This window comes from Scyliorhinus torazame, chromosome 13 (assembly GCF_047496885.1).
Source record: "Scyliorhinus torazame isolate Kashiwa2021f chromosome 13, sScyTor2.1, whole genome shotgun sequence".
Classification (NCBI taxonomy): Eukaryota; Metazoa; Chordata; class Chondrichthyes; order Carcharhiniformes; family Scyliorhinidae; genus Scyliorhinus; species Scyliorhinus torazame.
The window spans coordinates 25,860,323-25,884,590 of NC_092719.1; the positions used below are offsets into that span (position 1 = coordinate 25,860,323).

The following is a 24,268-nucleotide window of genomic DNA, read 5'->3' on the forward strand; positions in this document are numbered from 1 at the left end:
CTGGATTATTAGCCTCGGCCTCTGTATACTACCATAACCAAAGTGCTATCATTGCAGAAATTTTGCTTCCATTCTCTTATCCTAAAGGCTGCACGTTGACTTCATCAGTGTTTGTGAGAAGAATGTACTGACATCAGTTCTGAAGATACCTAAGTTTGACTTCGGCCCCATAGCTTCTGACTTTGCTTCTACTTCTATAAATCCGTATAATGCCAGCTCTCAGCTGCCATCTTTCAAACCTGAAGTGCCCAAGTTTCTTCTCTCTTCCCTTCTCAATCTCAGCCTCTGGAATTGGATCAGCCACATATTCTTTTGTTCTGTTAAAGAATAAAGAAATGAAAACTTTGAAAAATAGAAAAGAGGCGAGTGGTCCGTACCTCTAATGGGCACTGTTATGACAGGAAGTTGTAGTTGTGGGTAGTTTGGTGCTTTTCAGAGTGATTTTAAAATTCTACATGCTGATTATTTGTGTGACATCTGTTTTTTGCTTTAAATGCAAACACCACCATCAAAAATCTGAGTGGGAAACCAAGGTGAAGCTTGGCTGCCTGGTCCGGTACCCTGATGAAAGTGGGAAGTTCTTTACTTGGGGCTTTGTACGACTAGTGTGGGGGTACAATGTTTGTTGTTATCCCTTATTCAATTGTTTCTCCTCCCCATGTAGATGGTGAACGTGTATCGAGTGCACCCACATTCTTGCTTCCTCTACCTCGGCAGTATCCTGGTTGACGAGTATGGCATGGAAGAAGGATGCCGGCAGGGGCTCCTGGACATGGTGCAGGTAGGATATAGCAGCCCAGTGCCACAAAGAAGCTCCACTCTGTGCTGAAGGAATTGGCCTTGGAGGGGGCATGGTCCTTTCAATTGCTGGTTCAGACAGGAGGTTTGGGACGCTGTTTGTGGTCCTTTCCTGAAGGGGGTGGGTGATGCAGGAGTGATGGTGATTTAACGAGAAAACTGTGCAGTTAACTGTACATCTTGGGAATTGTTCATTTCTTTCTTTCCACCATTGGCAGTTGTGCCTTCAGCTGTCTAGGCCCTGAACTCTGGAATTACACCTTGCCCCCAAACATCTCCACCTCTCAACCTGTCTCCTTTAAATCACTCCTTAGAATGTAGCTCTTTGACTGAGCACTCGATCACCTTTCCTAATATTTGGCTAAGTGACTGTGTTAATTTGTGTTTTTTTAATATTTTATTCAAGGCATTTTCATATATTTACAGACAATAACTGAAGAACAACTCAATAAACAACCACAATCCTCCTGCCCCCACTGACACCAACACCCTGCCACATCTCGCCTTCCCCATTTGACACTCCCTCCCACCCAATTGCTGACCCCTCAATCCTCTTTAAGGAAATCGATGAGCGATTTCCACCTCTGGGTGAACCCCTCTACTGACCCCCGCAAAGCGAATTTGAAGTTATCCAGCCTCAGGAATTCTGGCAGGTCACTCACCCACACTCCCTGCTTTTGGCAGCTCTAAGTCCCGCCACCCCGGCAAAATCTGTCTCCGACCTATCGGAGAGGCCAAGACGTGCCACTCTTCCCCCCCGCCCCCCCCCCTCCCCAACGACCTCCGGGTCTATCGACACACCAAATATTACCATCTCTGGACTTGGACCCACCCCAGTCTTGGACACGCCCAGAACACGTGGACGTGATTCACCCCCCCCCCCCCCCCCAAAACCACCACCCACACCTATCCTCTACTCCCGCAAAGAACCTACTCATCCTTGCCACCGTCCTATGAGCCTTATGCACCACCTTAAACTGGATCAGGCTTAGCCTCGCACACGACGAGGATGCATTCACCCTCCACAAGGTCACGTCCCGGCCCCCAGCTCCTCCTCCTCCCATTTACGCTTAGCATCCCCCACCAGGACTCCCTCACACGCCATCAATTCCTTATAGATATCCGACCTTCCCCTCCCCTATTTCATTTTTCGACAGCAACTTGTCCTGCAACCCCAGGGACAGCAGCCCAGGAAAGGACGGCACCTCTCTCCTCATGAAATCCCGAACCTGCAGGTACCTAATGTCATTCCCCCTGCGCAATTCATACACTTCCTCCAAGTCTTCCAGCTCTGCAAATGTGCTTCCTATAAACAAGTCTCCAAAAGGCTCAATTCCCACCTAACATCACCCCTAAACCTTGCTTCTAGCCCCGCTGGCGCAAACCTATGGTTATCGCAGATCGGTACACATACCAAGGCACCCTCCAGCCCCAAATGCTGCCTCCATTTCCCCCACACCCTTGGGGCTGACATCACCACTGGGCTTGCGGAGTATCTGGCCGGCGAGAACGGTAAAGGCGCAAACAGCAAAGCCTGCGAGCGCTTTCCCCTCCACGACACCGCCTCCACCCGCCCCCAAACCGACCCCTCCTCCACAGCCCACTTAAACACCATTGCAATATTCGTGGGGCCTTCCCCACCCACAGACCGGGAGATCAGCCTATTGACTTCCATAAACAACGACTTGGGGACAAAGATTGGGAGATTCTGAAACACGAACAGAAACCTAGGCAGCACCGTCATTTTCACTGTCTGCACCCGCCCAGCCAGAGACAGTGGCAACCCATCTTCATCTGCTCCACCAATCGAACCAAGTTCCGTTTATGCAGCTGGGCCCAGCTCGGTGCCACCTGGATACCCACACACCTGAAGTTCGTCCCCACCACCCTAACGGCAACTCCCATAATCTTCTTTCCTGCCCTCTGGCATTAATCAGGAACCCCTCACTTTTACCCACGCTCAATTTATATCCCGAAAACAGGCTGCATTCCCCCCCAAATCTCCATAATACCCCCAATGCTGCCCACAGGGTCCGAAGTATATAATAGATCATCTGCATATAACGAGACCCTATGTTCTGCGCCGCCTTACTCAATCCCTTTTCAATCCCTCAACGCCCTAAGCGCCATTGCCAGTGGCTCTATCGTCCAGGCAAAAATCAACAGGGAGAGTGGGCGTCCCACTGAGTAACCCAAAGTACCCTGGACTCACTCGGTTCGTCCGCACACTCCCCACTTTATGTAACAGACGGACCCAATCTACAAATCCCTGCGTGAACCCGAACCATCCCAGCATCTCCAGTAAATACGCCCACTCCACCTGATCAAAAGCCTTCTCCACGTCCAGTGCCACCACTACCTCTACCCCCTGTCCCTCCAAAGGCATCAAAATTACATTGAGTAGCTTCCACACATTTGTCGACAACTGCCTCCCCTTCACAAACCCCGTCTGATCCTAGTCTATCACCCCTGCACACAGTCCTCAATCTGTGATGCAAGCACCTTTGCCAATAACTTGGCTCTATGTTCAATAACAATATTGGGTGGTACGACCCACACTGCTCCGGGTCTTTATCCTTCTTTAGAATCAGGGAGTGGAAGCCTGTGACAATGTCGGAGGAAGTTCCCCCTCGCCCTCGTTTCAGTATACACCCTCACCAGCAGTGGCCGCAGGTCCGCCCTAAACGTTTTATAAAACTACCGGGAACCTGTCCGGCCCCGGGGCCTTCCCTGCTTGCATTGCTCCCATACCATCAATCACTTCCCTCAGCCCGATTGGGGCCCCCTGGCGCTGCACCAGTCCCTCCTTCACCTTGGGAAACTCCAACCCATCCAGGAACCACCGCATCCCCTCCTCCCCAGCCATGCACTCTGAGCCATGAGCGTCCTACAAAAGGCCTCAAATATCCCATTCACCCCTCCGGGTCCATCACCACCTGAGCCTAACCATCCCTCACTCTATCAATCTCCCTCGCCGCCACCTGTTTCCTCAACTGGTGGGCCTACATCCTGATTGCTTTTTCCCCGTACTAGTACACTGCCCCTCTGGCCCTCCGCAACTGTCCCACCGCTTTCCCCGCAGAGACCAGCCCAAACTCCATTTGGAGCCTCTGCCTCTCCTTTAACAACCCTGCCTCCGATGCCTCCGAATACCTCCTGTCCACCTTCAAAATCCCATCCACCAACCTTGCCCCCTCCTCTCATCCCACTTACTCCCCTCTTACTACAACCTTGAGTGCCTCCCACAACGTGGCGGGTGTGACCTCCCCCGTATCGTTCACCTCCACATAGCCCTGAATGGCAGCCTGCACCCGCTCTCTCACACCCTCATCCTCCAACCAGCCCGTGTCCAGCCTCCACTGCGGCCGTTGTGCCTCCCACTGAAGCAGCTGCAAATCCCCCCAATGCGGTGCATGGTCTGAAAGCAGAGTCCCCGAATACTCCGAGTCGGCCATCCCGCCAGCAGCACCTTGCCGTCACAAAAAAGTCAATCTGGGAATATGCCCAGTGCACATGGGAGAAGTATGAAAACTCCTTTGCCTACAGCCTCCCAAACCTTCACTGGTTTCCCCCCCTCCCCCATGAACCCCCTCAGCTCTCTCGCTATTGTCGACACACTCGACGACTTGAGACTCGACCGGTCCAAACTTGGATCTATGACCATATTGAAATCGCCCCCCATAAGCAACCGATGTAAGTCCAGGTCCAGAATATTCCCCGACACCCAACTTCAGGTGCATCTCCTGCAAAGGTGCCACGTCCACCTTCAGACTCCTCAAATGCGTGAACACACATGACCTTTTGATTGGCCCACTCAACCCCCTCATGATCCACGTGAGCAGCCTGGTCGGGGGGCTCCCCGTCCCCTTCCCCTGCCAATCAGCCATACCCCTTTTTGAGCCAGCCCGTGTCACGCACTCCTCCAGGCCTGCCCTCAGACGTCCACTGCCCTCCATCCCTCCCCAACTGTGCCACACCAACCACACCCTTGTCAGCAATCCCCCGCACACCTGACTCCCATCCTCAAACAAACCCCCCCTCCACAACCTTCCTCCAAGCAACCTCCCACTTCACTCCCGTTAACTTGCCCGTCCAGCTAGTATGGTGGCCCCTGCCCAAGGCCTCCAACTTCGCCTCCCTCCAGTTCCCATCCCCCCGATCATCCCAACCGTCAACACACCAAGAGTAACAAAAGGCACACTCGCCGTGACTGCTCCCCTGCCAAGTCCTGCCCCGAATTACCCACCCCCATGTACTTTACAAAGCACAAAATCATCCGGTCCATTTTCCCTCAAAGTCCATCGCCTCCTCTGGCTTGTCGAAAGAGATCTCCTGATTCTGGGATGTCACCCACAGATGGGCCGGGTACAAAACTCCAAACTTCGCCCCCTTCTCAAAGAGGGGCAGCCTTTATCCAGATGAACCCGGCCCTCCTCTTCACCAACACCGCACCCAAGTCTTGGTAGACCCGCAGCTCACTTCCTTCCCAGGTACACTTCTTGGTCTGCCTCGCCCATTGTGGGATCTTTTCCTTATCCAAAAAGCGATGCAGCCTCACCACCATCGCCCTCGGTGGCTCCCCCATCTGCGGCCTCCTCCTCAGCCCCTTGTACACTCGGTCCACCTCGAGGGGTCGATTAAAGGTCCCTCTCCCATCAACTTCTCCAGCATACTCCCCACGTATCCCGCGGACTCTGCACCTTCAATGCCTTCAGGCATCCCAACAATCCTCACGTTTTGCTTCTTGGAGCGGTTCTGCAGGTCTTCCACCTTCTCCCTCAGCCTCCTCTGGCTTTTCCACATCGCTTCCAACCCCGCCGTCAACGAGGCCATCTGCTCTTCGTGCTCCCCCACCAACGCCTCCACTTTCTGAATCGCCCGACCCTGGGACTCCAACCTCTGCTTGACTCGCTCAATCCCAGTTCTCAACAGCTCTACCACTGTGGCCAGGTCTTCCAGGGCCTCTTTCCTCTGCTGCTAGCTGCTCCGTCGACCACTGGACAGGCAGCGTGCCCCCCTTGCCCTCCGTCATCTTTATGTGAGGCACACCACAAATTCTCCTGCTCCAACTGCTCTTTCTTTCTCGTGGCGCTCCTTGTCCGCTAATCCATGCACCAGCCACACCAAAGGAGTATTCCCTTCCTCGGACACTCCTGCACCTTTTTCCCTCAAATACTGCACCCTACGAGTGGGGAAGACTGGAAAAAATACACCTTCAGCAGGAGCCACCAAATGTGCGACTGCTTACTCCATGGCTGCCACCGGAAGTCCATGTTGATTTGTGTTTGATAACGTTTCAGTGAAGCACTGTGGAATGTTTTACTAAGTTCTGACAACTTGCATTTGTAAGTGTCTTTTAGAGTGAAATGTCTCGAGCGAAGCAGTGGAAGATGAATTCGGGCTCTGCCACATTTGTAGGTATTGAAGTTTCTGAAAATGGGAAGTGAGATGCAGAGAATCGAGGCTCACAACACAGTCTCCTGCTTGGACCTAGGACCACAGAATTGTGGAACTCCTCAACACGCTCTCCCAAACCTTCTGCAACCTTTTAAAAACCACATGCAGCATTTAACCCTTCAAATAGTGAAATTCCTGACTGAATGAATGATTGACTGTGCTGCATTCAGACAAGTTGCCATATTTATCCTCTGACTGACAACCTGATGAAGATGACCACCCCACCCCACACAATGTCAGGACACCTACATTTGAATTTATCTCACTGAGCTAGATGCAGGATAAGGCAGCCAGGCTGAACCATCCTTCCCTGCTAGGTGACAATGGTGGCCATCTTTCTCCATTTGGCCAGCAGACATAGAACATAGAACAATACAGCGCAGTACAGGCCCTTCGGCCCACGATGTTGCACCGAAACAAAAGCCATCTAACCTACACTATACCATTATCATCCATATGTTTATCCAATAAACTTTTAAATGCCCTCAATGTTGGCGAGTTCACTACTGTAGCAGGTAGGGCATTCCACGGCCTCACTACTCTTTGCGTAAAGAACCTACCTCTGACCTCTGTCCTATATCTATTACCCCTCAGTTTAAGGCTATGTCCCCTCGTGCTAGCCATTTCCATCCGCGGGAGAAGGCTCTCACTGTCCACCCTATCTAACCCTCTGATCATTTTGTATGCCTCTATTAAGTCTCCTCTTAACCTTCTTCTCTCTAACGAAAACAACCTCAAGTCCATCAGCCTTTCCTCATAAGATTTTCCCTCCATACCAGGCAACATCCTGGTAAATCTCCTCTGCACCCGTTCCAAAGCCTCCACGTCCTTCCTATAATGCGGTGACCAGAACTGTGCCTTTAACTCTTGACTTTTTTTTGTTGTTGCAGGCATTGTGTATGCCAACATTTCAGCTGCTCGAACAACCAAACGGCCTTCGAGATCACCCAGACACAGTGGATGATCTTTTTCGCTTAGCAACCAGGTACATTGAGAACTGTGTGCAATATTCTCCTGTATGGAGGGGTTGCGGTGGTGTTTACTTGGAACAGTTGTCCGTTTGCTACATTTGCACATCTCGTATAGGCCTAAACACTCTTGACACTTTTTTTTTTTAGGAAGGTGTTTGTTGTCAGGTTATTTGCCTGAACAAGGCATTTAATCTTCCCTGCTCTGAAGAGTCACAAGGACTTGAAATGTTAACTCTGGTTCTCACTTCACAGATGCTGCCAGACCTGCTGAGCTTTTCCAGCATTTTCTGCTTTGAGTTCATTTAGTCTAACCCCTTGTGTTAAATGTACTGTTTTCTGGAATTGAGCCTTGTGCACAGGCACATTCTGGTTTGATTCCTGAACTGTGCGGATTTGGCTCCAATGGTTTTGTTGGAATCTCCACTGGTTCCAGTTCTCGTTCTGCACCATGTGCCACTGCTCCCCCTTACCACCAGCCCCTGTAAACAGCGTAGTGAGATTGATTATGGATTGATAGCTCTGGTCATTTTGTGCTCCCTATCCCGGACATAATCCCTTTTTTGTGAAGAACAGCTACTGCTCCTGCAGTAGAAATCAACCAACTTGGCGCTGACCAGGCCTCCATCCCAGGTGAGGCAAGATTGCTAAGCCGACAATGGGGGCTTCCGGATCAGCCATCCCGTGCAGCAAAGTCACTCCCATCTGTAGACTCTCATCTGCCTCAACATCAAGCCAGTGTTCCCTGTTGCTTGAACCAAACTGAAACCTAAACTAATTTAGGAATCGGGTGAGGGAGGTTGCAATTTCCTCTGCATCCCTTTACTTCATTGATAAACTGGAACTAAGATTTACCCAGGCATTGTGAATGCTAGCACACAGTGATAGTGGCGCTGGCTGTCTGTCATCGCCTTCTCTGTGCCTCTCGGAGAATCTTACAACACAAGAAGTGGCCATTTGATCCATCACGTCCTTGAAAGAGCTATCCAATTTAACTCACTTCCCTGCTTTTTCCCCCTTAGCCCTGCAAATGATCCCATTTTAAGTATATACAATTCCCTTTTTAAAGGTAATCTTGAAAATGCTTCCATCACTCTTTCAGGCAATGCATGCAAAATCACAACAATTCGCTGCGTTTCAAAAAAAAAAATCGCACACAACCCCCCTCCCCTCTGGCAATTTTGCCACATTGCAGAGCTTGATGTGTCAATGAACTCCAGCAATCCATTCCTAACCAGACATTTATCCAGCTCTTTGTTTTGAAGATTAGAAGGATTATTACGTACTGACTTGGTTCCTGTTCTGCTGAAACTGTGGAAATTTTATCTTTTGAATGCTTGGTTGCAGACTTGAATAATGGAGGCATACGTGCAGGTTGATATTGTGGAGTCTCATTCCATTATCTATGGAACTTAGAGATATTTTGTAAAACTCTCCCTTGGGAGATTCTGCACAGGAATAAAATGTTTTGTTTTTGCAATGACAGAGCTATTTTTCTGTGTACATTTGAACACGATCAGCATATCGTTCTATTTTTCTCTCTTTCCTATGTTTAGCTTCCCCTTAAATGCATCCACGCTATTTGTTAAAACTACTTCATGCGTTGCAAGTTCCACATTCTAGCCACAGTCTGAGTAAATACATGTTTTCTGTATTCTTTATTGAACTTCTTAGTGACCATCTTAAATGAGATGTCCTCTGGTTTTGGTCAGTCCCACAAGTGGAAAAAGATTTTCTGTATCACATCTATCAAGCCATTTATCTTTATGACCTCAATAGATTACCTCAAAGGCCTTTTTAAGGCCCAGCATATTCATCCTTCCTGATCATCATAATTTCTCAGTACCACTTTTTCAGATTCTTTTGCACCTTCAGTATTTATGGAATTCCTGTTCTTTTCCCTGCACAGATTTATTCAGCGAAGTCCAACCACACTGCTGCAGAGTCAGATCATCGTTCACATCCTAAACTGTGCCATCGCAGCTGTCATCCTCGACCACCGGGATGCCAACTGCAGTATTATGAAGTTCTTGAGGGATCTTATCCACACAGGGGTTGCCAAAGACGTAAGTTTGTTCCATGACTGACCCCAGAGTGCACAAAGAGCACAATGCCTTTAACTTGATAACGGCTGTCGAGTGTCAGTGCTCTCACCCCAGACTTGGAAGATTGCAGGTTCAAGCTCCACTCCCAAGCTTTCAATATGCAATCTGGGTTGTGGCAGCGAGTGACAGCTGCACTGTCTGAGGCGCATGATCACAGCTCTGTGTCTATTTGTTTGGATGAATGTGATCCCACAGTGAGGGAATCATTCTGGTGTCCTGGCCAACATTCATCCCTTGGCCATCACATCCAATGGTCAATTCATTGTGAGATCTTGTGAAAAATGACTGCTTGTTTGTGTCTGCTGCACACATTTCTGTTCTGCTAAGAAAAGCCTTGCTTTCTGAACCCGAGTCATCAAACGTAATGTGATGGTTCCATTATGCTTTGGATTTTAGTGAATAACTTTCCTTTTAAATATTTAATTCCGTCTCATTACAGTCCAGCTTGTGTCTATACTTCAACCTAATTCTTGTACGAGGACAATCTGTAAAATAGTTGCTAAATGTGACGATGTGTTGTATCAATGACGATGTGAGCAACATGGTAGCACAGTGGTTTGCACAGTTGCTTCACAGCTCCAGGGTCCCAGGTTCGATTCCTGCTTTGGGTCACTGTCTGTGCGGAGTCTGCACGTTCTCTCCTTGTCTGCGTGGGTTTCCTCCGGTTTCCTCCCACAGTCCAAAGATGTGCAGGTTAGGTGGATTGGCCATGATAAATTGCCCTTAGTGTCCATAAAGGTTAGCTGGGGTTACGGGGATAGGGTGAAGGCGTGGGTTTAAGTGGGGTGCTGTTTCCAAGAGCCAGTGCAGAATCGATGGGCTGAATGGCCTCCTTTTGCACTGTAAATTCTATGATTCTATGAAACCTTTGCCGTGTGTGCAGATTTCCTTTTTGCCCATTTAATCGTGGTATATGAATGCGCATCCTAATGATCAAGTATGGTGTACTATCACATTACTAAGCTTTCAAAATAAGGATCATTGGCCTGTTCCACACTCAAGCTCATTCTTCCCCTAGACCATGGGACCTCTTGTCTCTAGCCTGCTGTTAACCTTGGGAATCTCTAAACTCTTAAAACACAACCTTGTCACAGTCTAAAAACCAGAGTTTGATGTCATACTCTACATGCTTTCAAAACTCAAGCTTGGTGTTGACCTCAGAATTGATTCCTGACTTGCCTCGCCTTCTCTCTGGCCTTGCTGTTCTGTAACCCAGAATCTGGGGCTGTGAATAGGTTTCTCAATTTAAAAAAGGCGTCCCAGACTTGCAGTCAGTCACATGCCAATCTCAGCACGGTGACTGAAACACTGAAACCAAAGCAGTAGTAATAATTGGATCTTGTTTCCACAGCACGAGGATGACTTTGAAATTCGGAAAGAACTGATCAAGCAGGTGATGACCCAACACGGTCAGCAACTGGTCAACCAACTGCTCCAGGCTGTGTGCTTCTGCCTTCCACCTTATACCTTGCCGGATCTAGCAGAGGTTATCTGGGAAATCATGCAGGTCGACAGAGCGGTAAGATCACAGTTGTATCTAACCAACAGCTGGAGGCTTTACCTTGTTAATCATTGTGGGAAAGGGTGAGGTGTGTGAGGAAAAGGTGCCCCTACTCCCATGGTCTGACATTTTCACTTTTACTCACCAACCTTCCTGTGACCTCCGATTAAGATTCTGCAGTCATACAACATGAAAGGAGGCCATTCAGCCCTATGTGCCCATGCGGGTTTTTAAAAGATCTATCCATTTGGCCTCTCTCGCTTGCTCTTTTCCCTTAATCCTGTTTTCTTTAGTTTTCGAGTTTGAATGCAAATCCCTTTTGAAAGAAATTATTGAAACTGCCTCCACGCCTGTTCAGATAATGCATTCCACTTCATAGCAATCCACTACATTAAAACAATTCTTCCCATTGTCGCCATCTCTTCCTCCCCACGCACCCCGATTCTTTTAATGATGACCTTAAATCTGTGTCTTCTGATTATTGCCCTGCCAATAGAAACAGTTTCACCCGATCTATCAAAATCCTTTATGACAGTGGTTAACACTGCTGCCGATGGCACTGAGGACCCAGGTTCGATCCCGGCCCTGGGTCACTGTCCGTGTGGAGTTTGCACATTCTCCTTGTGTCTGTGGGGGTTTCACCCCCACAACCCAAAGATGTGCGGGTTAGGTGGATTGGCCACACTAAGTTGCCTTTTAATTGGAAAAAATATAATTGGGTACTCTTTATAAAAAAAAAAAAAATTAAAAAATTTTTTTTTTACATCCTTTATGATTTGGAACACGTCTTTAAATCACCTTGTGGCCGTCTCCTTTAGGAAGACTTCCCAGCTTCCCTAGTCTTTTTATATAAACACTTAAGTTATTGTTGCACTGGGCAGTTTTGCACGATTGCCTTGTCCCCATCGGGCAGTTCATCCACTCCAGTAGAACCCGCACATCTGGGCGGTTCCAGGTTTGAAGGGCCAGTCAGGCTCCAAACAAGAAACACGAAGCACTCACAAACTGACAACTGGCTCAGCGGGGCGTTGCAGATTTCCAATGATGCATTGATAGAACAGCTCTGCAGTAATTACACCGAGCAGTGTTGTTCTCACCTGCAAAATGTGGTGCAGCAACACGAGAATTGCATATGTTTATTTCAAAGAACCTAGAGTGTAAAATTTTCAATTTTGTAAGGCCTGAAGATTTTTAATTTAACTTCAGTCCGGTGTTGCACAGAAACACAATGTTCAGCCTTCCTTGCCAGTGTATTACCCAGTTTCACAAACTCTTGAATCAGGAATGCAGGTGTATTGCTGGTGCTGGGCTCTATTGCAAGTTATTCAGTGTCCTTAGTTAAAATATACTCCTCTTCTCTGGGAGGAAGTTTATGTGTGAGTGTGTTAATGTATGTTTGTATCTGAATGAGTAAGCGCAATGTATGTGAGAATGTTCGCGTGTGCCAACAATCTCTCTACATATCCCCTTTCTCTTGTAAATACAAGTACAATTCAGTGAGGTGCTGCCTGTCTGTTTTATGAATCTGATATTCTTCCAAGTGTAACAAAATCAAGAAGTAGCATCTGCCTGGAATTTAGACTATGTTTTCAGTTACGATGTTAATCTCTTCCCAACTCACCCTCAACAATACTTTTTGTTTGCACTTTCTATAAATCTTTGGGTGTTTCTTTGCTCTTGTCTCCTTTAGACGTTTTGCCGATGGTTGGAAGCTTCACTCAAGTCATTACCTAAAGAGACAGGAGGGGGTGCTATCACAGTAACACACAAGCAGCTGACTGAATTCCACAAGCAGGTCACCAGGTGAGAACAGCTGCTGAGTGGGCTCGCAAAGCCAGCCATTCCTAATGGGTCACAAGTCTTGCGGCTCACCAATTGCACAACGCTGTCCTAGAACTTTCCTATCAATGTAAGGCAGACCACGACCATCATGTATGCAGGAACTCTCTACAGCTGCAGCTTCTGGAAGCCTGGATTTGGAGCTGGAGCGGCGGCTGGGAACACTGGAGCATTTGCGAGGCAGAGAGTATCGTGGATAGCACATTTACAGTGGTGGTCACACAGCAGGCTTGAATTCCACAGGCAGGAAGGGAATGGGTGACCACAAGGCAGAACACGAGAGCTAGGCTGGCAGTGCAGGAATCTCCTGTGGCCATTCTCCTTCAAAACTGATATACTGCTTTGGATACTGTTGAGGGGAATGGCGTCTCAGGGCAAAGCAGCAGTAGCCAAATTTGTTGCACCACAGTTGGTTCTGCAGCAGAGGGGAGGAGTAATAAGTGCGGAAATGCAATAGTTTTGGGGGATTCAGTTGTAAGGGAAATGGCTAGGCGTTTCTGTGGCCGAAAATGAATTTCTAGGATGGTATGTTGCCTCCCTGGTGCTAGGGTCAAGAATGCCTCGGAGTGGTTGCAGGACAGTCTAAAGGGGGAGGGTGAACAGCCAGTGGTTGTGGTGCACGTCAGTACAAACGACATATGTTAAAAATAAAAGGGATGAGGTACTCAAAACAAAATATTTAAGTTCGGAAGAGATTTGAGAAGTAGGGCCTCAAAGGTAGTGATCTCAGGATTCCTACCAGTGCCACATATTAGTGAGAGTAGAAATAGTAGGGTATATTAGATGAATATGTTGCTGAAGAGATGGTGTGAGAGGGAGGGTTTCAGATTCATGATGCATTGCGAACGGGGGAGGTGAGACCAGTACAAACTGGATGATTATATCTGGACAGGACTGGGACTGGTGTCCTAGGGGAAGCATTTCCTGGAGTGGTTGGGGAGGGTTTAAACTAAAATGGCAGAGGGATGGTAACATACGCAAGGAATCAGAGGAGGGCGAATCGAGGACAAAAACCAGTGATAGGCAGAGAAATCAAGGGACAGATTCAAATAGGGCCACAATGAAAAATAATAAACTTAAATCTTTATTAGTGTCACAAGTAGGCTTACATTAACACTGCAATGAAGGGGCAGCACGGTGGCGCAGTGAGTAGCACTGCTGCCTCATGGCGCTGAGGTCCCAGGTTCGATCCCGGCTCTGGGTCACTCTCCGTGTGGAGTTTGCACATTCTCCCCGTGTTTGCGTGGGTTTCGCCCCCACAACCCAAAGATGTACAGGCTAGGTGGATTGACCATGCTAAAATTGCCCCTTAATTGGAAAAATGAATTGGGTACTCTAAATTTATTTAAAAAAAACAAAAAAAACCACTTCAATGAAGTTGCTGTGAAAATCCCCCAGTCGCCAGATTCCGGAGCCTGTTCGGGTACACTGAGGGAGAATTCAGAATGTCCAATTCACCCAACAGCACGTCTTTCGGAACACGTGGGAGGAAACCCACACAGACACCAGGAGAACGTGCAGACTCCGCACAGTCAGTGACCCAAACCAGGAATCGAACCCGGGTCCCTGCGCTGTGAAGCAACAGTGCTAACCGCTGTGCTACCGTGCCGCCCATATGTGAGAACGGGGCAAATAATGTTGAAAAGACAAGCCTTCGGGCTTTGTGTCTTAATGGGCAGAGCATTTGCAATAAAGTGAATGAATTAATCATGCAAATAGGTCTGATCTAGTCGGGATTACAGAGACACGGCTGCAGGGTGACCAGGGATGGGAGTTAAACTTTTAGGGATGTTCAGAATTTAGGACGGAGTCAAAAAGGAAAAGGAGATGAAGCTAAAGAGAAAATTAACGCTACAGTGAGGAAGGATATTGGCTCCGGCAATGTGGGATCTGTATGGGTAGAGTTGAGAAATACCAAGGGGCAAAAAATGTTGGTGGGGGTTGTATATCGACCCCCAAACTAGTGGTGATGTTCGAAATGGCATTAAACAGAAAATTAGAAACACATGTGATAAAGGGACATCAGTGTGTGATTTTAATCTGCACATAGATTGGAAAAATCATATTAGTCACAATACCGTAGGTGAGGAATTCCTGAGGTGTATACAAGATTGATTTCTGGACCAAAGATTGAGGAACCAACTAGAGAACAGGTCATTCTAGACTGGATATTGTGTAATGAGAAAGGAATCATTGGTAATCTAGCTGTGTGAGACCCCTTATGGATGAGCGAACATAATATGATAGAATTTTTCATAAAGATGGAGAGTGGCTTAGTTGATTCTGAGACGAGGGTCCAGATTCTAAATAAAGGAAACTTTGTTGATCTGATGCGTGAGATTGCTATGATGGATTGGGAAATATTGCTTAAAGGGATGACCGTGGGCAGTCAATGGCAAACATTCAAGGCGTGCATGGGTGAAATGCAACAATTGTTTATTCTTGCTTTGCACAAAAATAAAAAGGAAAGTTGGCCAGACCATGGCTTACAAGGGAAATTAGTGACAGTATTAGATCCCAAGAAAGAAGCATACAAATTGGCCAAGAAAAACAACAGACCTTAGGATTGGGAGCAGTTTAGAATTCAGCAAAGGGCGTCCAAGGGATTGATTAAGACGGGGGAAATGGAGTACAAGGATAAGTTTGCAGGGAACATAAACAGTGACTAAACATTTTTGTTTTATGTGAAGAGAAAAAGATTGGTGAAGACAAACATAGGTCCTTAACAGTCAGAAAGAGGGGAATTTATAACGGGGAGCAAAGAAATGGCTGAAAACATACTTTGCTTCTGTCTTCACAAAAGGAGGACACAGATAACACAGCAGAAATGTTGGCGAACACAGGGTTTAGTGAGAGGGAGGAAATAAAAGAGATAAGTATTAGTTGACAAATGATATTGGGGAAATTGATGGGATTGAAGGTCGGTTACATTCCCAAGACCTGATAATTCACTTCCCAGAGTACTTCAGGAAGTGGCCCTTGAAATAGTGGATGCATTGGTAGTCAACTTCCAAAATTTTCTAGACTCTGGAACTGTTCCTACAAATTGGAGGGTAATGTTACCCCACTATTTTAAAAAAACGGAGGTAGAGAGAAAATAAGGAATAATAGACCAGTCAGCCTGACTTCGGCAATGGGGGAAATTCTAGAATCCATTATCAAAGAACTTATAGCTCTTATTTTCTATGATTCTAACCCATTTCCACAGACATCAGTTACAGGGGAGGAAAACTTTCAATGAATTAATTCTCAGCGACATGCTCAGACCTGTACAAGTTCTGGCTGTTTGGAGCCAATCACTAAGTCTCCCCATAGTTCATGATGCTGGCACCTGGCAAGTTCTGACTCGAATCACACATTATGGCCTCAACCAGTTTGTGCACCCACACACATCCGAGTCAGGAATGATTCTTAACTGCAACCCGTGCCTCCTTAGCCCTCTGCTCTGAAACTGCTTTCCACATTGTTCAACTCTGAACAAAAGAAAGTTGTTTTAAAAGGTTGAAATTTTATTGTTGCTAATAGTTTAAACAAACTGACTGGGGTAGATGAGTCAGCTCTTGTGCTTCTGTACAGTCTGATTTTTGAATTTGGCATTGCACCCAAGCTGGATTCTGTCGTCATTTGAGCTGGCCAAGGAATGGGAGAGGGGACCCTGGTTGATATTATTTTTTAGCCCCCTTGCTCCAGTGTTTCCACTGATTGACCATTTTTACTCAAGAAAGGGGCAATTAAATGTGTGACGCACTGCAGCCCCAATATAACCTCACCCAGAAACATGGCAGTGTGATAATTTTAGACATTAAATATGAATATTAGCTTTACCAATTTTAGCTTACACTTGTGTTTCTAGTTTGACAATCAGCAAGAGTTTTTAGTGAACAATAATTCTCTGGGTTTTGACTTTAGCTTTGTTCATGTAAATTCGTGATTGAATTGGTTGAAACATGACTTCTATGTGATCTTCACGCACTTGCCAAATTAAACAGAGCAAGACACCACCTTTTTTTTTTAACAGCAGGCTCTCTTACAAAAAGCTTTTATTTCTATTTTATGTACATTGAGATTTACTTTTCAGTACAGTGGGTTTTGCAATCAGATTGTCCTTTTTAATAAACTGTACAAAGACTTATCTAGATGGCCAGCTGAGAGGACATGCCAGCCCCAGTTCTTTGAACTGCCACAGACCAGGGAGTTCAAAGGTTTTGATTTTGAGACTGTGTATTTGCTAACATTAGTCTGACCAGGCACAGTAGCCACTGGCCTCTGTCTCTGAGTTAAGAAACCACATTAGCCAGAGTTCCTGATTGCTATCCAGTTACCCATCTCCCTGCTGGAAAGTGCATATGTGTGCAGCTAATGTGGAGTTCAGCTCCCATCAGTCCGCTGTCCCTCACACTTGGAGAATAACCACAAGATGCTACTAAAAGAACAGAACCCCAGGCAAGATTTAGAAGTGTGAGAAAGGAGAAAAATAAATTGGAATCTGAAGTCAAAAGCATCGAAAAGAACAAGTTTGTCCATTTTGATTATTTTCTACGTTGATAAATAAATGCAGCTATTTCCTTGAGCTGGAGATTTACCTGAAAGGAGAAATTGATCCCAACTGTGCAGGGATGAGTTCACCTCTACCACTGAGACCCATTCACCAAAAGGACTGTCAATAGTCGTGGTTCCTTTGACAATCTTTATTATTGTCACAAGTAGGCTTACATTAACACTACAATGAAGTTACTGTGAAAAGCCCCTAGTTGCCACATTCCGGCGCCTGTTCGGGTCCACAGAGGGAGAATTCAGAATATTCAATTCACCTGATACTTGCCTTTATTATATTGGCTGTTCTTTAGATTGGAGCATTGTCATCTTTGAACCATCCTTTGCCTGTTTGTAGAGTTCGGGGAGGCGATTCTCCCAGCCCTGCGCCGGGCTGGAGAATTGGCGCAATTGCGCCGGCGTGTTTGACGCGGCGCGGGCTGCTGGAATCGGCGGCCCGATTCTCTGGGGCGAGCGGCTGCGCGGATACGACAGAGTCCCGCTGGCGCCGTTCACCCCTGGACGCTACCGGCGGGAACTCTGCGCGAAGGGTCGTGGGGGCGGGGGAAAACGATCCTTCACAGGGGAGACCTCCGATGGGGTCTGGTCCGCGATCGGGGCCCACCGATCAGCGGCCCGGCCTACTTTGTTGCGCGGCCGGCCCCTGAACACTGACGCCATGTTGAGTCAGGGCCGGCGCGCTGAAGAAGTGCCCCGCTCATGCGCAGGTTGGTGTGGCGCAAATTTGGCGCTGGGAAGGGAGGCGCCGTGCTGGCCCCCTATGGGGGCCAGAATCGGGAGGCGATAAGCTGCAGAGCTGGACTGAGAGGTGGCAAATGGAGTTTAATGTAGAGAAGTGTGAGGTGATTCACTTTGGAAGGAATAACAGGAATGCGGAATATTTGGCTAATGGTAAAATTCTTGGAAGTGTGGATGAGCAGAGGAATCTCGGTGTCCATGTACATAGATCCCTGAAAGTTGCCACCCAGGTTGATAGGGTTGTGAAGAAGGCCTATGGAGTGTTGGCCTTTATTGGTAGAGGGATTGAGTTCCGGAGTCGTGAGGTCATGTTGCAGCTGTACAAAACTCTGATACGGCCGCATTTGGAGTTTTGCGTACAGTTCTGGTCACCTCATTATAGGAAGGACGTGGAAGCTTTGGAACGGGTGCAGAGGAGATTTACCAGGATGTTGCCTGGTATGGAGGGAAAATCTTATGAGGAAAGACTGATGGACTTGAGGTTGCTTTCGTTAGAGAGAAGGTTAAGAGGAGACTTACTAGAGGCATACAAAATGATCAGAGGGTTAGATAGGGTGGACAGTGAGAGCCTTCTCCCGCGGATGGAAATGGCTAGCACGAGGGGACATAGCCTTAAACTTAGGGGTAATAGATATAGGACAGAGGTCAGAGGTAGGTTCTTTACGTAAAGAGTGGTGAGGCCGTGGAATGCCCTACCTGCAACAGTAGTGAACTCGCCAACATTGAGGGCATTTAAAAGTTTATTGGATAAGCATATGGATGATAATGGCATAGTATAGGTTAGATGGCTTTTGTTTTTTGACTTCCCATGTCGGTGCAACATCGTGGGCCGAAGGGCCTGTACTGCGCTGTATCGTTCTATGTTCTATGTAATCGGTTGTATCCGGGTCCGTTTCGCGCCGTCATGAAACGCGACGGTGTTCATGACGTCACGAACACTTGGTCTCCATTTTGGAGAATCGCCCCCAATGTTTTTTCCCCTCTTGTCCCTGATGAATTGTGTGAGCCCAGATAATAAGAGCATTGTTTTAACCCAGGGCTCTGGTAATTTAACATGGGGCTGTATGCTGGTTTTTAATGTAGATCAGTGTTAATGTAGCCCATTTCTCCATGTTATTTTAACTCAGAGCTCTGTTAATTTAACTTGCAGTTCTGTACTTTTAATTTATACAGACCAGTGTTCAATGCTAATTTAACCTAGTGCTCAATGTTATTTTAACCCAGAGCTCTGTTGATTTAAATGCACCTCCTTTACTTGTTGCAGTTCTGACGAATGTAAGAAAGTTTGCTGGGCTTTAAGAGACTTCACGCGCCTCTTCCGATAGCTGTGTTCACAAATCCATGACTTGCATCAGTCTCCCAGGTAAGAGCTGTCCTTGTATCTGTAAATGCAGCTGTAGATGTCAGCCATTTAGACCACTGCCTCTTATGTGAGGAACCATTGGACCTTTTTTTCTTGTTTCAGGTCTTATATTTTTGTGACCCTCCTCTACCCACTCCGCCACAGAAATAAACTTCTCAATATCATTTAATCTTGCAGATTGCAATGTAAGGAGATGCATATGAGATCCTTAAAATCCTTCCAAGGTGGGAGACAGTGGCATGGTGGTAATGTCACTTGACTAGTAATCCAGAGGCCTAGGTTAATGCTCTGGGGAAGCTGGTTCATCTCCCATCACAGCAGCTGGTGGAATTTAAATTCAACTAATTAATCAAATAAATCAGGAATTGAAAGCTCATCTCAGTAATGGGGACCATGGTAACCATCAATTACTGTGAAAACCCATCTGATTCACTAATGCCCTTTAGTGAAGGAGATGTACCATACTTGCCTCTTCTGGCCTAGATATGACTACAATGTGGTTGACTCTTAATTCTCCTCCGATATGGCGCAGCAAGCCACTCCGTTCAAAAGTATTCTTGGACAACACATGCTGGCCATACCAGCGATAGCCATATCCAATAGAAGAATAAAAAGATGAGATGAACTGGGTATGTTAGGTTTACAGACTGCATGCCTCCATCTGTGCTTCTCCACCTTTGAAGCAGACGTGTCTCTTTCGGTCTCCCACGCTCTTTGCTTTTTTCTCTCTCCCTTTTTGGAGAAAGTGCGGCTGTCCTCGCATGCAGTTTCCAACAGGGATTCACTGAATTGCCACCTGACCGTACTAGCTGTCAGAGCTCTCCACCACCGAGACAAATTGTATATCCCAGTTAACATCTGACAACTCAGCAGAGACTGCCGGAACTGGGGGATCTGCAAGTCTCTCATTGAACCATTGGGGCAATTTCAGAGCCTTTTTACTCTGAGGCATCTTCTCTTCGTGACACGACCTTCAATAGTGGTTTAGAGACTTTCTCCACAGCTGTCTGCTTGCCGAGAGGGGAACTCCGTGTCAGAATTTTATTTGTAGTTTAAGCATCGCGTATTGCTGAGTAAGCTACTGACTAAAGTTCTCACCTGGTCTGTTCTAACCTGAAAGCAGCACCAGAAAGCAGCACCAGTTTTCCCATTTCACTCGGCGTCATCCTAACTGTGCGCAGTGGTGTTTTATATCACGCATCTTCCTGTGCTCTCACCAGTGAATCCTCCCTTGTCGCCTCCAATGCCACCTTTCAGAATGGTCATTTACTGGCTTACCCGTGACTTCACTTTGGAAGAAAAGTTTCAACATTTTGCCAGCTGAAACCTACCTCACCATTGGTAATCTCTTCTCCCTCACCAGCTGAGCTTTACCCTCCCTCCTCTCCCAAACTCCCCCTCCTGCCAGCCTTCCCTCCCCCTCTCCCTATCATTCATTTTCCACAGCCTTTCCATTCCCACCTCATCTCACGAGTTATCCTCTGCTTTCTCCCTCTGTGTGGTATCTTTCAATTTCTTTTCCTCCATGTTCATGTGTTACAACATGTCTTTTTCCCTGCAGTGATTTGCAAATACAGCAACAACTTGTTTTTACATCATGTCTTTAACATCATAAAATTGTTGTCCCAAGGTGGTTCAAAAGGAGCATTATTAATCAAAGTTTGGCACTAAGCCATAATAGGGCAGGTGGTCAAAGATGTAGGTTTTCAGGTGCAAAGAGATTCAGTGAGCTTTTGGGAGAAAGCTTCAGAGCCTGGAGCCGGAGCAGCTGAAAGCATAGCTGCTAATGGTAGCAAAATTAAGAGTGGGGATGCTCAGGATTCGGGTGAGCAAAGGTATCCTAGAATTGTCGGGCTGGAGGAGGTTATAGAGATAAGGAATTTGAAAAGGATGAGAATTTTAAAATCAAAATGTTGGTTAACAGAGAGTCAGTGTAGTGGATCAGTGAATGGGGTTTGGTATGAGTTAAGACACAGGTAGCAGAGCTTTGGATGATCTCAAGTTTACTTGCGGGTAGAATGTGGGGGGATGGTCAGGAAATAGCTGAGGTTAAAGATACTAAGGCATGAGTGAGGATTACAGCAGCAGATAAGCAGAGGCAGGGACACAATCAGCTGATTATTATGGCGGCGGAAGTGACAATCTTAGTGATGGTGTGGGTATGTGGTTAGCAGCTCATCCTGGGGTCATATAAGACACCAAGATTCTGACGAGCCTGGTTTAGCCCCTCAGTTTCCAGGGTCAGGGATGGAGTCCGTAGCTACGGATAGAGTTTGAATCCGGGACTGAGAACAATGATTTCAGTCTTAGTGTTTGATTGGAGGAAATTTCTGTTCATCTAATACTTTTATGTTGGATGAACAGTCTGATAATTTAGCAACAGTGGAGGAGCTAAGAGAGGTGGTGGTGAGGGTGTCACAGCGTACATGTGAAAACTAACACTCTGCTTTCGGAGTCGGCGTATTATTCAATTCTATTCAACATCATTTAAAAAAATTATTTTCTAAGCTCTTCTAAAACTGTTGTTTATTCTCTCCACAGAGGACTGTGTCTCAAAAAAAAAGACCAGAAATGCAAATCAAAATAAAACCCAAAATGCCATGGCCGGGTCCCAGCGAGAGCAAATGGGACAAACAATCACAAGCAGAGGTCTGTAGCCTGGGAGAGAAGTGCCAAACGCCCTACTGCATAACGCCACATAGGTGCCGCTTCCCTGGCATTGTGCATCAGGGCATGCAAGGGGTGGGGGAGGTCCAGGATTTTTGTCCCCCTCCCGGCATCAAGATGGCTTCAACAGGGGATCGACAGCATGAAAGAACAGCAGCCAAAATGACTGGTGGCAGAAATTCAGTTGCCTCAAGCTTGTATGTAAAAGGAGGATCTGGAATAAACCAGCTTTTAAATCAGCCAGAGTTCCTTCAGGGAGGAGTTTGTTTTGTTTATTTTGGGGTGGGGGGAGGGTAGGATGGGGCTGGGGAGATTATTGTGCGTAGCACAAGAGACTTAATGATTTTTAAAATGAAAATCATATTTAGTGTTCATGATTAATGGACAAAGGACAGAATGAGCTTTGTAACCTCAGCTGTGTCACAACTTAAAAAAAAAAATTAGGAAGAGCATTAATAAAAAAAAAATCCAGAATTCCTAAAACGGAGCCATGGATCTCTGGGACGTGGAGTTGTGGATCTGAGCCCGACCTTTAGTGAGGAGGGGGTGGAAGTGTGTCACCTCCATTGGTTGTGAAGATTTCGACCCAAGACTGAATAACAGGTCAGAATATTAAAATTAAAGCGAGTGAAGGGGGTGGGTGGATAGTGGCTGTTTACAGAAACATACCAGGACAGCACTGTCGAGCTGGGAGGGGAGGGATGACAGTCCCTGCAGAGGGTGGGGAGGGTAGTGCAGGGGGGGAATGAGGGTGTGCAAGTGCTGTTCCGTCTGGTGTTGTAACCATTTCGAGAACAATTAAAAAAAAAAAAAAAAAAAATGAATACTAATAAACGTGTGTGGCTGTTTTTATAGTGAAAGTTCAGGTAGCAACAGCTTCATAGAGTTCTCAGCACAGATAGGCCATTCAGCCAAACTAGTCTGTACTGGTGCTTTTGCTTTGCACTGGCCTCCTCTACCCTATCAGCATATCCCTCCGTTCCTTTCTATCTCATGTATGCATGTAGCTTCCCCTTACATGCATCTATGGTATTTGCCTCAACTGCTTCATGTGGGATCATAGATTTCATAGAATTTACAGTGCAGAAGGAGGCCATTCGACCCATTGAGTCTGCACCGGCTCTTGGAAAGAGCACTCTACCCAAGGTCCACACCTCCACCCTATCCCCATAACCCAGTAACCCCACCCAACACTAAGGGCAATTTTGGACACTATGGGCAATTTAGCATAGCCAATCCACCTAACCTGCACATCTTTGGACTGTGAGAGGAAACCGGAGCATCCGGAGGAAACCCACGCACACACGGGGAGAACGTGCAGACTCCGCACAGACAGTGACCCAAGCCGGGAATCGAACCTGGGACCCTGGAGCTGTGAAGCAATTGTGCTATCCACAATGCTACTGTGCTGCTCTGATAAAAGTCCACCTTCTCCCCACTCTCTTGCTAACGACTTTAAGAAGCTTCTCAATCTGACCTAGTAGCTCCAGATGGATCTGGGTGTTGCACCATTAGTTTTAAAGCCCAGACTCACCTGCAGGGTTCATTGAAAGCTGCACCACTTTCCCCTTTCTTTGTTGACGTAGAACTGTTGGGAAGACCTCCCCTAATCTGTGAATCCCTTTGGGAGAGGGAAGAAGCAAAGTTAGACTGCACTAGGGGAGAGCCTCTGTAAGGGCACTTCATATACTGCCCTGTACGCGCACATCAGACTTGCTCATGGACTGGAGAAGGAAGTCTCCTTCCTTCAGCTCAGGAATTTGTGATTCACTGGGCACTTCCTTATGACTGAGCAATTTCACTTCCCCGCTTTAATTTTTATTACTGTATCAACGGTATAAGCTGGGTCTTCAGAAATGTTAAGACTTTTCTTAAACAGAAAGGACTCTGAATGAGACTAAAGTTTGAGTGCGATAAATTATCTCTTTGTCTTTTTTGTAGTAAATTCCTGAAGGAAAGTTGAACTTTTTTGGGGGGGGGGGGGGGGGGGGGGGAGACTTCTCAGACGGTCTGTCTGGTTATTGCAGTAGGTCAATCATTGTGATTTCACCCTGGGAATTAGATTCAAGCCTAGCTCAGGCTGATGGGATAGAAGATTTTGCCCTTGGCTATAGTGATTATGTGTCTGATAAGTTAGGGATGATCTGAATCCTATTCCTGGTAGGGGCATGGTCTCTTATACAATGGATAGAGAAGCATCTGGAATGCAGTGAAAGTGGTGGGGCCTGTGATTCGGAAGAAAGGGTCTTTTGCAAATAATAAGCAGGGACATGATATT

At 46.8% G+C, this 24,268-nt stretch overlaps 1 protein-coding gene across 1 annotated transcript in view; it reads left to right on the forward strand.

Annotated features, from left to right (window-relative positions):
- The window catches only part of tnpo3 (transportin 3), an 86,926-nt gene extending 64,697 nt beyond the window's left edge, over positions 1–22,229 (forward strand). Inside the window, exons 17-23 of the mRNA XM_072471197.1 lie at positions 665–781; positions 7,146–7,240; positions 9,133–9,289; positions 10,680–10,847; positions 12,520–12,632; positions 19,225–19,323; positions 21,865–22,229. Coding sequence (XP_072327298.1) covers positions 665–781; positions 7,146–7,240; positions 9,133–9,289; positions 10,680–10,847; positions 12,520–12,632; positions 19,225–19,285 — 711 coding nt within the window. The 3' untranslated portion in view covers positions 19,286–19,323; positions 21,865–22,229. The remainder of the gene's footprint in view (positions 1–664; positions 782–7,145; positions 7,241–9,132; positions 9,290–10,679; positions 10,848–12,519; positions 12,633–19,224; positions 19,324–21,864) is intronic.
- Positions 22,230–24,268: the final 2,039 nt, after the last annotated feature.